The sequence below is a fragment of the Papaver somniferum genome, chromosome 2 (assembly GCF_003573695.1).
Source record: "Papaver somniferum cultivar HN1 chromosome 2, ASM357369v1, whole genome shotgun sequence".
Taxonomy (NCBI): Eukaryota; Viridiplantae; Streptophyta; class Magnoliopsida; order Ranunculales; family Papaveraceae; genus Papaver; species Papaver somniferum.
The window spans coordinates 130481117-130492279 of NC_039359.1; the positions used below are offsets into that span (position 1 = coordinate 130481117).

Below are 11163 nucleotides of genomic sequence, written 5' to 3' on the forward strand. Positions count from 1 at the left end.
ATAATAATGATCGAGAATCTAGATTTCTCACATTGTTATAGCTACGGATCTTCAACAACAGTTATGCTAAACTTACAACCTTTGGGATCATTGGAGTACTTGGAAGGACGAAGATTTCAGGGAACGTTGAAGATTAGACTATGGAATAGGAGCCACTAAAGTTTATCTTTTTGTATTCCATATGTATTAATAGTTTTGTCACTAAAATTGACAAAGGGTGAGATTGTTAGAGCATAACTCGGTCGACCTCGCATGCGTTGCTATCTCAAGCATGTTTGTCAATGTTAGTGATCAAAACTATGAGTCTTGATTTCTAGTCTACATAGATAAGTCTCGGATTAGGATAGAAAAGTGTAGTTGAGCTCAAGGACTTCATGGCGATTCATCATACAACGACGAAGATCTATACAAGGAACCGTGGAACTTCATCAACAAAAAGGTATGTGGAGACTTGAACTTATCTATCACTCAAAAGTCTATCTATTCTATCTCCTACTTCTTATGAGACAAAAGTCGTATGATATATAGACTAGATCATACACATTTGACATTTCGAGCTGAGCATTCATTGCTTATCTTTTATCTCGAAATCGTGTGTTGGTAAAGCGTTTCGCTTTGATCAAGTTTATCTTCACCTAGTGACGAAAGTCATGAAAAGTTTCAATCACTTTGAGAATTGCTCTGACGTGAATCGGTCTGTGAATAACGGCTACATAGCGTCCTCTGAGAATGACTCAATGATTGAAATGAGAGTTTAGATTACGTAACCATGTATTCCTTGAACCGATGTTTTCAAACTTTGTTGATCAAGAGAAATCGGGAGGATTGTGGAATTGGCTTGCCAAGTCCGCGAACCCAGTCCGCAGTCTCAGTCCGCGAACTGTCGGAAGTTCTCGATCGAGAATTTCTGCTGGATTTTCCAAAACTTGTTTGTGTGCTAAGTCCGCGAACTCAGTCCGCGAACTGGCGGAAGTTCTCTTTCCGAGAATTTCTGCTGAGTTTGGAAAACTCAACCGATTAATCCGCGAACTTGTTTGTGAACTTAAGAGGTTATGATATAATGATGTGCTCTGAACATGAAACATTAAATTACTAAAGAATGCTTTATGCAAACCGTGGCTATAATGTTCATGAGCCGATTCAATCGAATCGAATCATCTTTGTTTCAATTGTGTCTTGTGTAGTTACATAAGATCTCATAGCAATTGAACAACTCTTTAACTATTTCATTTGAGTCAATTGAACTAGTTATGGTGAAGAAGAACAAGGTTAATATGAAATGTTCATATGGTTAACCTTTTTGGGTTACTATGTTGAACCAACATACACGTACACGTTTGGGCATGGTTTTCACGAACCCAGTAAACGTCTACCCAAGTGTGTGTGACAAGATAAGTTTTTGATCTAACGGTTGAGAAATATTAGCTTGAATCTAAATCAGGTTTTCATTTAACGGTGAATAAAGATTGCTTTGTAACTAAGGCAAAACCCTGATTTGAAGGCTATATAAATGAGACATCTAGCATTGTGCAAAACTAATCCCTACACGTCTGTGTGCTACTAGTGCGCCCGCTAGAGTCGATCTCCATTAACCTTTGATTTTCTTCTCTAAAATCAGGTTAACGACTTAAAGACTTCATTGGGATTGTGAAGCCAGACCGATACTATTTTATCGTAGTTGTGTGATCTAATCTTGCATCTTCTATCGTACGAGTACAATCGATTGATTGGCTTGAGATCGTGAGAGTTCTCCGATAGGCAAGATAAAGAAGCCACAAACATCTTCGTCTCACTGTTTGTGATTCCTCGACAATCTGCTTGTGTAGTCAGGAAGGATTGTAGATAGGTGATTGATTAATCTAGGCTGTTCTTTGGGAATATAAGACCAAAATATCAATTGGTTCATGTTCACCTTGATTTTATATCTTAAGACGGAACAAAACCTAGGGTTTATCTGTGGGAGACATATTTATCCTTTGATAGACTTTTCTGTGTGAGACAGATCTGTTTATTATCAAGTCTGTGATTTTGGGTTGCAGCAACTCTTGGTTCTGGGTGAGATCAGCTAAAGGAATCAAGTGTGTAGTATCCTGCTGGGATCAGAGGCGTAGGAGTACAACTGTACCTTGGATCGATGGGAGACTGATTGGGGTTCAACTATAGTCCAGTCTGAAGTTAGCTTGGAGTAGGCTAGTGTCTGTAGCGGCTTAATACAGTGTGTATTCAATCTGGACTAGGTCCCGGGGTTTTTCTGCATTTGCGGTTTCCTCGTTAACAAAATTTCTGGTGTCTGTGTTATTTCTTTTCCGCATTATGTTTTATATAATTGAAATAATACAGGTTATGCGTTCGTGATCATCAATTGGAAATCCAACCTTTGATTGTTGATTGATATTGATTGATCCTTGGATATTGGTCTTTGGTACCGTCCAAGTTATTCCTTGCTATTGTTTATAGCTTGAGTAAAAATCAAATCAATAGAGAGATATTAACTCCTTGAGATACTTTTATCTAGATTGAGTCTGACTGTCTAGTTGTTTCTCTAGTAAAGTATTTCGGAGTTAGTCCATACAGATTGCTAATCGAAATATTGGATGGTGTTGTTAGACCCCCGCTTTTTCATAAGTAATTGCTGCAGAAGAGAAGTAAAAGCTGGAGCACACAACCCTTTTTGTAAATAAGTCTTCCAACTGTTGATCTGAAGAAATATGCTGAACATTTAAGAATCCACTGGTCACCAGCTCTCTGACTACATGATAATGTATCTTTATATGTTTTTCCCTGGAATGAGATACAGGGTTAGCAGACAAGTATATAGCACTTGTATTATTACAGTATAATGTAATAGGAAGTTTTAAAGGAATGTGAAGCTCAGATAACAAAGAAGCAATCCATTCTAATTCTGCAGTTGCAACTGATAAACTCTTGTACTCTGCCTCTATTGTTGACCTAGAAACAGTAGGTTGCTTTTTACTAGACCAAGAAATAAGAGAACCACCAAGAAATATGGCATATACACAAGTAGATCTAGCAGTTTCTGGACAACTTCCCCAATCAGAGTCAGTGTAAGAAGTAAACTCATGAATATCTCCTTTCCTCAATGTAATACCATAACCAAGAGTCCCTTTCAGATATCTAAGAATTCTCTTAACCAACAACAAATGAACATTTGTAGGTGCATGCATAAATTGACTCACATAATTGACTGAAAACATATATCAGGTCTTGTTAAGCATAGATACTGCAACATACCCACTAGAGTTCTATAAGTCGTTACATCTTGTAATAATACACCATCATTTATAGAAACTCTAGGACCTTTTTCTACTGGAGTACTGCATGGACTACATTCAGTCATGTGAGCTTTGTTAAGCAACTCAAGAGTATATTTATTTTGTGTTAGCAGAATATCAGTTTCAGTTCTATGTGCTTCTATGCCCAAGAAATAATTCACATCTCCCAATTACTTCATAGAAAATTTAGAACTCAAAAATTGAACCAGATGATCAAGCAAAGAAGTTGATGTACCAGTCAAAAGAATATCATCAACATAAAGAAGCAGGACCATCATTTGAGAATCAACAACATATACAAACATTGAAAAATATGAAACTGTTCTAACAAATCCATAAGACAATAAAGCAGAATTGAACTTTTGAAATCAGGCCCTTGGTGCCTGTTTTAAACCATATAAGCTCTTCTTTAGATGACATACTTTATTAGGAAATTCTTTACTAATAAATCCCGGTGGTTGTTTCATATACACATTTTCAGTTAAATCCCCATGCAGAAATGCATTTGAAACATCCAATTGCCTTATAGACAAACCTCTAGTAATAGCAATGCATAAAACAACTCTAATGGTTGTGGACTTAACAGCTGGACTAAATGTTTCACCATAATCCAATCCATCTTGTTGATTATATCCTTGAGCAACCAATCTAGATTTACACCTATCTACAATACCATCTGATTTCAGCTTAACTCTATATACCCATTTACATCCCAAAATATTCCTATGGGGTTCTGGATCCACTAAATCCCATGTACCATTTTTGTGCAAAGCATCATTTTCATCACTCATTGAAACTTTCCAATCAGGAATTTGAATTGCTTCCTTAAAACTTTTTGGTTCAGATGGAGTATTAAGTAAAGAAGCAAAAGCAGATGGAATAGGATATTTTGCAGAAGCATAAGAAACATGATCAGGAAAAACTTTTGATTTGACAATACCTTTTTGAGATCTTGTGACAGTTTTGGAAGAAGGAGCTGAAACTAAGGAATTTGAGGAACTATCTTCCATAACATGAGACTCAGAAGATGAAGGTAATGGATTTGAATCAAATAAAGAATGAGAAACAGAATCAGTAGAAGTAGAGTAGTAAAAATCAGTTTCAGAGAAAATAACATGTCTAGAAATGTATGTTCTTTTAGAAATAGGATTGTAACACTTATAACCTTTATGTAAAATGGTATAACCAATAAAAATACATTTTACAGACTTTGGAGACAATTTATCAGGTCTAGAATGTCCTAATAAAGGATAACAAACACAACCAAAAACTCTGAGAAAAGAGTAATATGGTACATCATTGTATAAAACTTGAAAAGGAGATTTATCAAGAAGAATAGGAGTTGGTGTTCTATTTATAAGATAAGTAGCAGCAAGAAAGGCATCATACCAATACTCCTTAGGACAAGAAGCATTGAAGAGCAAAGCATTTCCCATTTCAGTAATGTGTCTATGCTTTCTTTCAGCAAGACCATTCTGTTGTGGGGTTTTGGGACAAGAAATCCTTAACTGAATACCAGAAGAGTCTAGAAAACCTTTAAAACTACCTTTGACTAACTCACTTGCACCATCTGTTTGAAAAGCTATAATTTTTGTTTTAAAAAGATTTTCAGTTAAACTCTTGAAATGTTGAAAACATTGTAAAGCCTCAGTTTTAAGTTGCATTGGATAAATCCAATGAAATTTGCTAAAAGCATCAATAAAAAGAATATAGTACCTATACCCTGCTAATGAGGTAACAAGGGAAGGACCCTACTCATCACAATGAATTAGTGCAAGGGGAGATGAAGCATGAGAGGGAGATAAGGTAAAAGGAAGTCTTTTACTTTTTTCCAATTGGCAGGGATGACAAATATTCTGAGAACTAGAAGACTTAACAATGATATTTTTATGAGTATGAAGTTGTTGAATTATTTTGGATGAAGGGTGACCTAACCTGCTATGCCAAACTTGAGGAGAAGCAAGGAGAGATGAAAAGCATACTGCATCATAGGAGTTGTTATGGGATACAAATTATTGACCATCTTCCCTTGAGATAATAAATCATGACTATGTAAGTCTCTTATCTCATATCGTAAAGGATCAAAAGTAATATAGTATACATTTTCCTTTGTAAACTTAGCAACTGAGAGCAAATTATGTTTCAAGGCTGGTACATGTAAGACATTATCCAAATCTAAAACTAGTTTTTGGTGTGTAAATCTTAGAATTACCAACAAGAGAAATAGGTAGAATCTTACCATTGCCAATAATAACTGCATCCTTGCCTTTGTAGTTTGAAGTATTCTGCAGCAAAGATCTATCTCCAGTCATGTGTGTAGAAGCACCACTATCAGATAACCATACTGTAGCTGAGGAAGAAGGATCATCATTAATATTCAAGCTATTGTAAGCATGTTGAGTAGTACCAGAAGATGTAGTTGCATCAGTAGAGCAATTAACTTGAGTATTAGAATGAGCATAATGTTCTTGAGCTCTATATCCAGATGAAGTACCACCATTTGAAGTTGGAGGTGGATGATATCTAAAGAAACACCTAGTGGAAATATGGCCATTCTTCTTACAAATTTGACAATACATCTTTGAATAATCCACATTAGGTCTTCTATCACCATTTGAACTGGATCCATTAGAAGAATTAGAACTTGACCCATGTTGATATTGACTATTCTTGTAACTTCCATTAGAAGAATTACCACTCCTATTATTACCACCATTTCTTCTGTTATTATTATTGTAACCATTAGTAGCATTCCTTGCATAAAAACCAGTTGAATTTTGCTCATCATAAACATTAGTAACTTGATTTTGTCTGTCAGCTAAAAATTGTTCATGAGAAAGTAATTTTGCCTTCAATTCACCAAAAGTATATGGTGTATCCCTATTTTGAGAAGAAATAACAAACATATCATAATCACTACCCAATCCATTGAGCACAAACATTAGTAAATCTCCATCATTAATCTTTTCTCCAATTGCAACCAAAGAATCAACAATAGATTTAATCTTTTGAAGATAAACTACAACAGACTGATTTTCTTTCTTGATTCCATGTAATTGAGTGCGAAGCATGTTTTTCCTAGCAAGAAACTGTGTCCTAAAACTTTTAGCAAGATAATTCCAAATTTCTTTAGCAGTTTGAAGTCCAAGAACATCACCACTTACAGTTTCAGTAAAAGTTGCCTTAAGACATGTAGAGACAAATCGATCTAACTTTCTCCAAGAAACCCATTCTGGATTTACAGTTTCAATTCCATCAACAAGAATTTTCGTTGGTGGTTCTTGCAACTCACCATTAACATACCCAAAAAGATCAGTAGAGATCAGAACTCCCTCAAATTGATCACGCCACAATAAGTAATTTGACCCATCTAATTTGATAGAAACAAAGTTGGATATATTTGTAAAAGGGAGTGAAGAAGAAATACCAGATCCAGCGGAAATCGACATTGTTGATGTTGAAGAAATATGTTGCAAAATAGATGAAGATTCTGGATAATGAACAGAACGATTATTGTTAACATTTGTTGAATTGTTTTTGTTACTGTTGTTGTTACGACTATTCTTGTTAAGACGATTTCGTTTGTAGGTACTTGCTCTCGTAGTTACCATAAAAGATCAAGATGAACCCTAAAATTGATTTGGGAAAAATTGTTGAATCTATATTACCCAGAAGCCAAAAAATGTTGATTAAAATTGTTAAGCTTTGATGATGAAAAAAAAACAGGATCGTTACTTAATCTGATACCATGAGAGTTGATAATCTCATGATATTAAAGAAAATAAAACAGAGATGAAGAGAAGAAATTTTTATTATTTCTATGTTGATAAAAATTAATACAGACAGACTCAATTCAGACACATTAAATATTGTCTGATTACAATGACTTTTAAATAAAGTCAATAACCTTTGACTAAAGTCAATGACCAATAAGACAAGCATTACAAGCATTCCTATTAGCTGATATGTTACAAGGGGAGCAAACTAACTCTACCTTACATGTAATAGTCGTAATAAGATGATTATCATGCTCTAGACATGGTAAAAAAGATTAAGGCGGAGACATGTTGTTGAACCCATTGAGCCTCTCCGTTCCTCTTTCTTGGAGATACTAGTTAACCTGGTCGTCTTTCCGCTCCCTTCTGGTATTGGGTTCATTCGAGCTTTTTTCATAAGTTGTTTGCAAGTCGGGGCACACTGCTCACGTTTCTTCACTTCTTTTATTTAATGGGCCGACCGATCGGAGGGCTCGAACGCTCGAAGGGGGGAGTCCCTTTTATGACCATTTTCTTATAAAATGAAGAGTAACACAAATGTATAATTTGATAAAAAAGATTGGGATAGAAATAGAATATTCCCTCACAAATTTCCAACACATGTAAAATTCTGTGTGGTTTTTTTTTTTTTTTGTAACTTATTCACTAGACAAAATTATTCCTCCCTTTTACTCTAATTAATATAACTCTTTATGTATCCTATTTTTTTGAGGCATAGCCATTATGCAATCAGAAAAAGTGATGCTTTCACTCGGTTTCAGAATAAATGATACTGTCGGCTCGTTTCAGGAAAAGTGATATTGTCGCCCCGTTTTAGGAAAAGTGATATTTTTGACATGTTTCAGGAAAAGTGATACCTTAGCGTCGTTTCAGGAAAAGTGATACCTTCGTCCCGTTTCAGGAAAAGTGATATTTTCGCTCGGTTTCTGGAAAAGTGATACTTTCGCCCCGTTTCAGGAAAAGTGGTATTTTCACCCCGTTTCGGGAAAAGTGGTACTTCCGTGCCGTTTCAAGAAAAGTGATACCTCAGCTCCGTTTTAGGAAAAGTGATACTTTCGCTCTGTTTCAGATATTATCACTCCGTTTCAGGAAAAGTGATACTTTCACTTTTCAATTTGGCATATTTTTAGGTAAAAATGAAACTTTGAAAGTATCTTTTTTTCTGAAACAGATGTGGTATATGCCTATAAATGTCACTCCCACAAAAAAAAATGCATAACGAATTATGGGGTCACCACAAAGGATGTATAACCGTTTATACAGTCGTATTTGGTTCATGCATCCACCAATTTAGTTATACAACCACTAAAACGATATATATGTCTCAAATATAACATTCCAACAAAAGAAGGATACACAACGCATTATGGAATCAGCGATGTTTCGTTTTTCTTCGGTCAGTCATCCCATTATGGCAGTCGTGTTCCAGTATTTTATAAAAAATGATTTCTTGTTATCGTTACTATTAAAAATACATGGTAGAAAAGATAGTTGTATATTTTAATGTATTGTAGTCTTAAATGAAACTCTAAAATTCAAAGTTGGTGAAGTGTCTAAATTTGTACAACCAATCAAAATCATAAGTTCAGAAAGTCAATTAAGTTTATAATGTTGATGTAGGTGTGTATGCAAACAATAATGTCAGGTAATTAATAATCTTAATTCTTAATGTGCACATTATTCTTGCTATTTCGATTACAAAAAATGACGCGGGTCAAATTCGGTGCGCAGCAACAATAAATCACGATTGAAGCTTCAGAGACACATATGTAGAAGCACCAGAGCTTGCAGAATCGATGAACGGACGTAGTCTGTAGGTAGCAAGGTTTAACGAGATGACAGAAAGTGAAGAACAAGAGGCTGGAATCAAGAAATTCAATAGTCATCCTGTTATCTTAAAGGTAATTTAATTTGTTCAGCTAGTGTCATATTTATGTTTCATAATTTACAAAATCCATCATTATCATTTATCAAGCATTTAATTTTTGCAGTTTGATAACGTGACTTACAAGATCAATACCAAGAAAACTGGATTTCGGATTGGAGAAAGAACATACTCAAAATCAAAACTTGATGATGATAGTAATGAGAAAGTTATATTGAAAGGAATCACTGGTACGGTACAATCTGGTGAGATGTTAGCTATATTAGGACCTTTAGGTTGTGGTAAAACTTCTCTTTTAACTGCTTTAAGAGGTCGACTAGTTGGCCGACAAGGACAACTTTGTGGAACCATTACATACAATGGGAAACCTTACTTATCGAATGCTATGTACCGAAATACAGGCTATGTTGCTCAGGATGATAGGTTCTACGCTCATCTGACAGTTACAGAGTCATTAATGTTCACCGCTCTTTTGCGGCTACCCAACACAATTACCAAGGAAGAAAAGATTATCCGAACAGATGAAGTGATAACTCAATTAGGACTAATTGGATGTAAAAACAGTATAATGGGAGGACCTTTTATTCGAGGTGTTTCCGGCGGAGAACGGAAGAGAGTTAGCATTGGTCAGGAAATCCTGACAAATCCAAGTTTATTGCTGCTCGATGAACCCACGTCTGGTCTTGATTCGACGTCAGCTCAGCAAGTTGTGTCTATGTTAAGAGAGTTAGCAAACGAAGGCCATCGGACAGTGTTAGTGTCAATTCATCAACCTTCAAGTAAACTGTTTTACATGTTCCATAAGATATTGTTGTTGTCAGATGGCAATCCTTTATACTTCGGCAAGGGAAAAGAAACCATGGAGTATTTCTCTAGCATCGGCTATTCATCACCTGTTGCCGTGAATTTTTGTGATTTCCTTGTTGATCTAGCAAATGGTAAGTTATTACATACTTTCCGCGTTTATTAGTTGGCATTTAATTTGGCTAACATGATACTGCCTGATTTTCTGTTGTAGGTGTTTATTTGGGTGATCTAGATGAGGAAAGAAGAAAGGATGTTAAACAAAATCTTGTCTTGGCTTACAAGAACAATCTTTTTAATAGACTGAAGGAAGAAGAGAAACTCGAAGTTGGCCAGGATAATATTTCAAGTCGAATGGACAAAGATATTGGCCAGTGGCCTACAACTTGGGGTCAAGAATTTTCAGTGTTGCTTAAAAGAGATCTTCTGGAAAGGAAACATGAATCACTCTCTATCATGCAAATTGGTCAGATGTTGGCAGTGTCTTTCCTTAGTGGGATGCTATGGTGGAAATCAAGTATCAATCAGATAGAAGACCGGGTATATATTGCTCTTCAATTGTTGGACAATTGCAATAATTTATCTATGTCATAGTTTATTTATGTTATGCAGATTGGATTTTTTTTCGCCGCCACCATGTACTGGAGTCTTTACCCAATGTTCACTGCAATCTTGACTTTCCCTCAAGAGCGAATGATGCTAATTAAGGAGCAGTCATCAAGAATGTATAGGCTTTCATCTTATTTCATTGCAAGAAATGTTGCAGACCTTCCCATGGAGCTTGCGCTACCAAGCATATATGTCACAATAACTTACTGGATGATAGGACTCAAACCAACAGTAAGAAGCTTTTTAGTGACCCTAGTTGTTATGCTATACAATGTGTTAGTTTCTCAAGGTCTTGGTCTTGCGATTGGTTCTGTGATCATGAATCCTAGAATTGGAACAGTTTTTGGTGGAATAGTAGGTCAAGCATTCTTGTTAGCCAGTGGGTTTTACATCAGTAATGTGCCAAGTTTTGTAGCCTGGATCAAGTATATCTCTCACAATTATTATGTTTACAAACTGTTCTTAGGATCCCAGTACAAGAAGGATGATTTGTATAAATGTGGAGCAAATGTTAGCTGTAGAGTTGGAAGTAATCCTACTATTAAGAAAGTTGGACTAGGAAATGAAGTTATCTCAGTTGTTGTTTTGGGTTTATTACTTGTAGGTTATAGAGTTATTGCTTATGTTGCCCTTAAGAGACTCAGAGAAACCAAGTAAATCTGGATTGTTGGCATCAATGATCTTGTAATGTAATGATGTACGATAATGTAATTACGGAATGAGGACGAATGTTTTCAATAAGCACTGTACAGAGAACTGAAATGGTAAATCTGTGAGGCAAGCTTTAAATTTTCAA

At 35.5% G+C, this 11163-nt stretch overlaps 1 protein-coding gene across 3 annotated transcripts; it reads left to right on the top strand.

Moving 5' to 3' along the window:
* The first annotated feature begins 8793 nt into the window (after window positions 1–8793).
* On the top strand, window positions 8794–11163 carry LOC113353942 (ABC transporter G family member 9-like). Of its 3 annotated transcripts, none has more exons than XM_026597412.1 (5): window positions 8794–8970; window positions 9061–9199; window positions 9356–9892; window positions 9973–10298; window positions 10371–11163. In XM_026597412.1, the coding sequence occupies exons 1-5, from the start codon at window positions 8905–8907 to the stop codon at window positions 11022–11024; spliced, it is 1722 nt and encodes a 573-aa protein (XP_026453197.1). In that variant the 5' UTR covers window positions 8794–8904; the 3' UTR covers window positions 11025–11163. The 3 variants fall into 3 exon arrangements, with proteins under 3 accessions (XP_026453197.1, XP_026453198.1, XP_026453196.1); XM_026597413.1 differs by having other exon boundaries at window positions 9061–9184; XM_026597411.1 differs by having other exon boundaries at window positions 9061–9892.

Coding starts and splice junctions, on each gene's coding strand:
- LOC113353942 (XM_026597411.1), top strand. CDS start 8,905: ATGACAGAAAGTGAAGAACAAGAGGCTGGAATCAAGAAATTCAATAGT. Junction 8,971..9,060: donor GTCATCCTGTTATCTTAAAG/GTAATTTAATTT, acceptor TAATTTTTGCAG/TTTGATAACGTGACTTACAA. Junction 10,299..10,370: donor TCAATCAGATAGAAGACCGG/GTATATATTGCT, acceptor TATGTTATGCAG/ATTGGATTTTTTTTCGCCGC.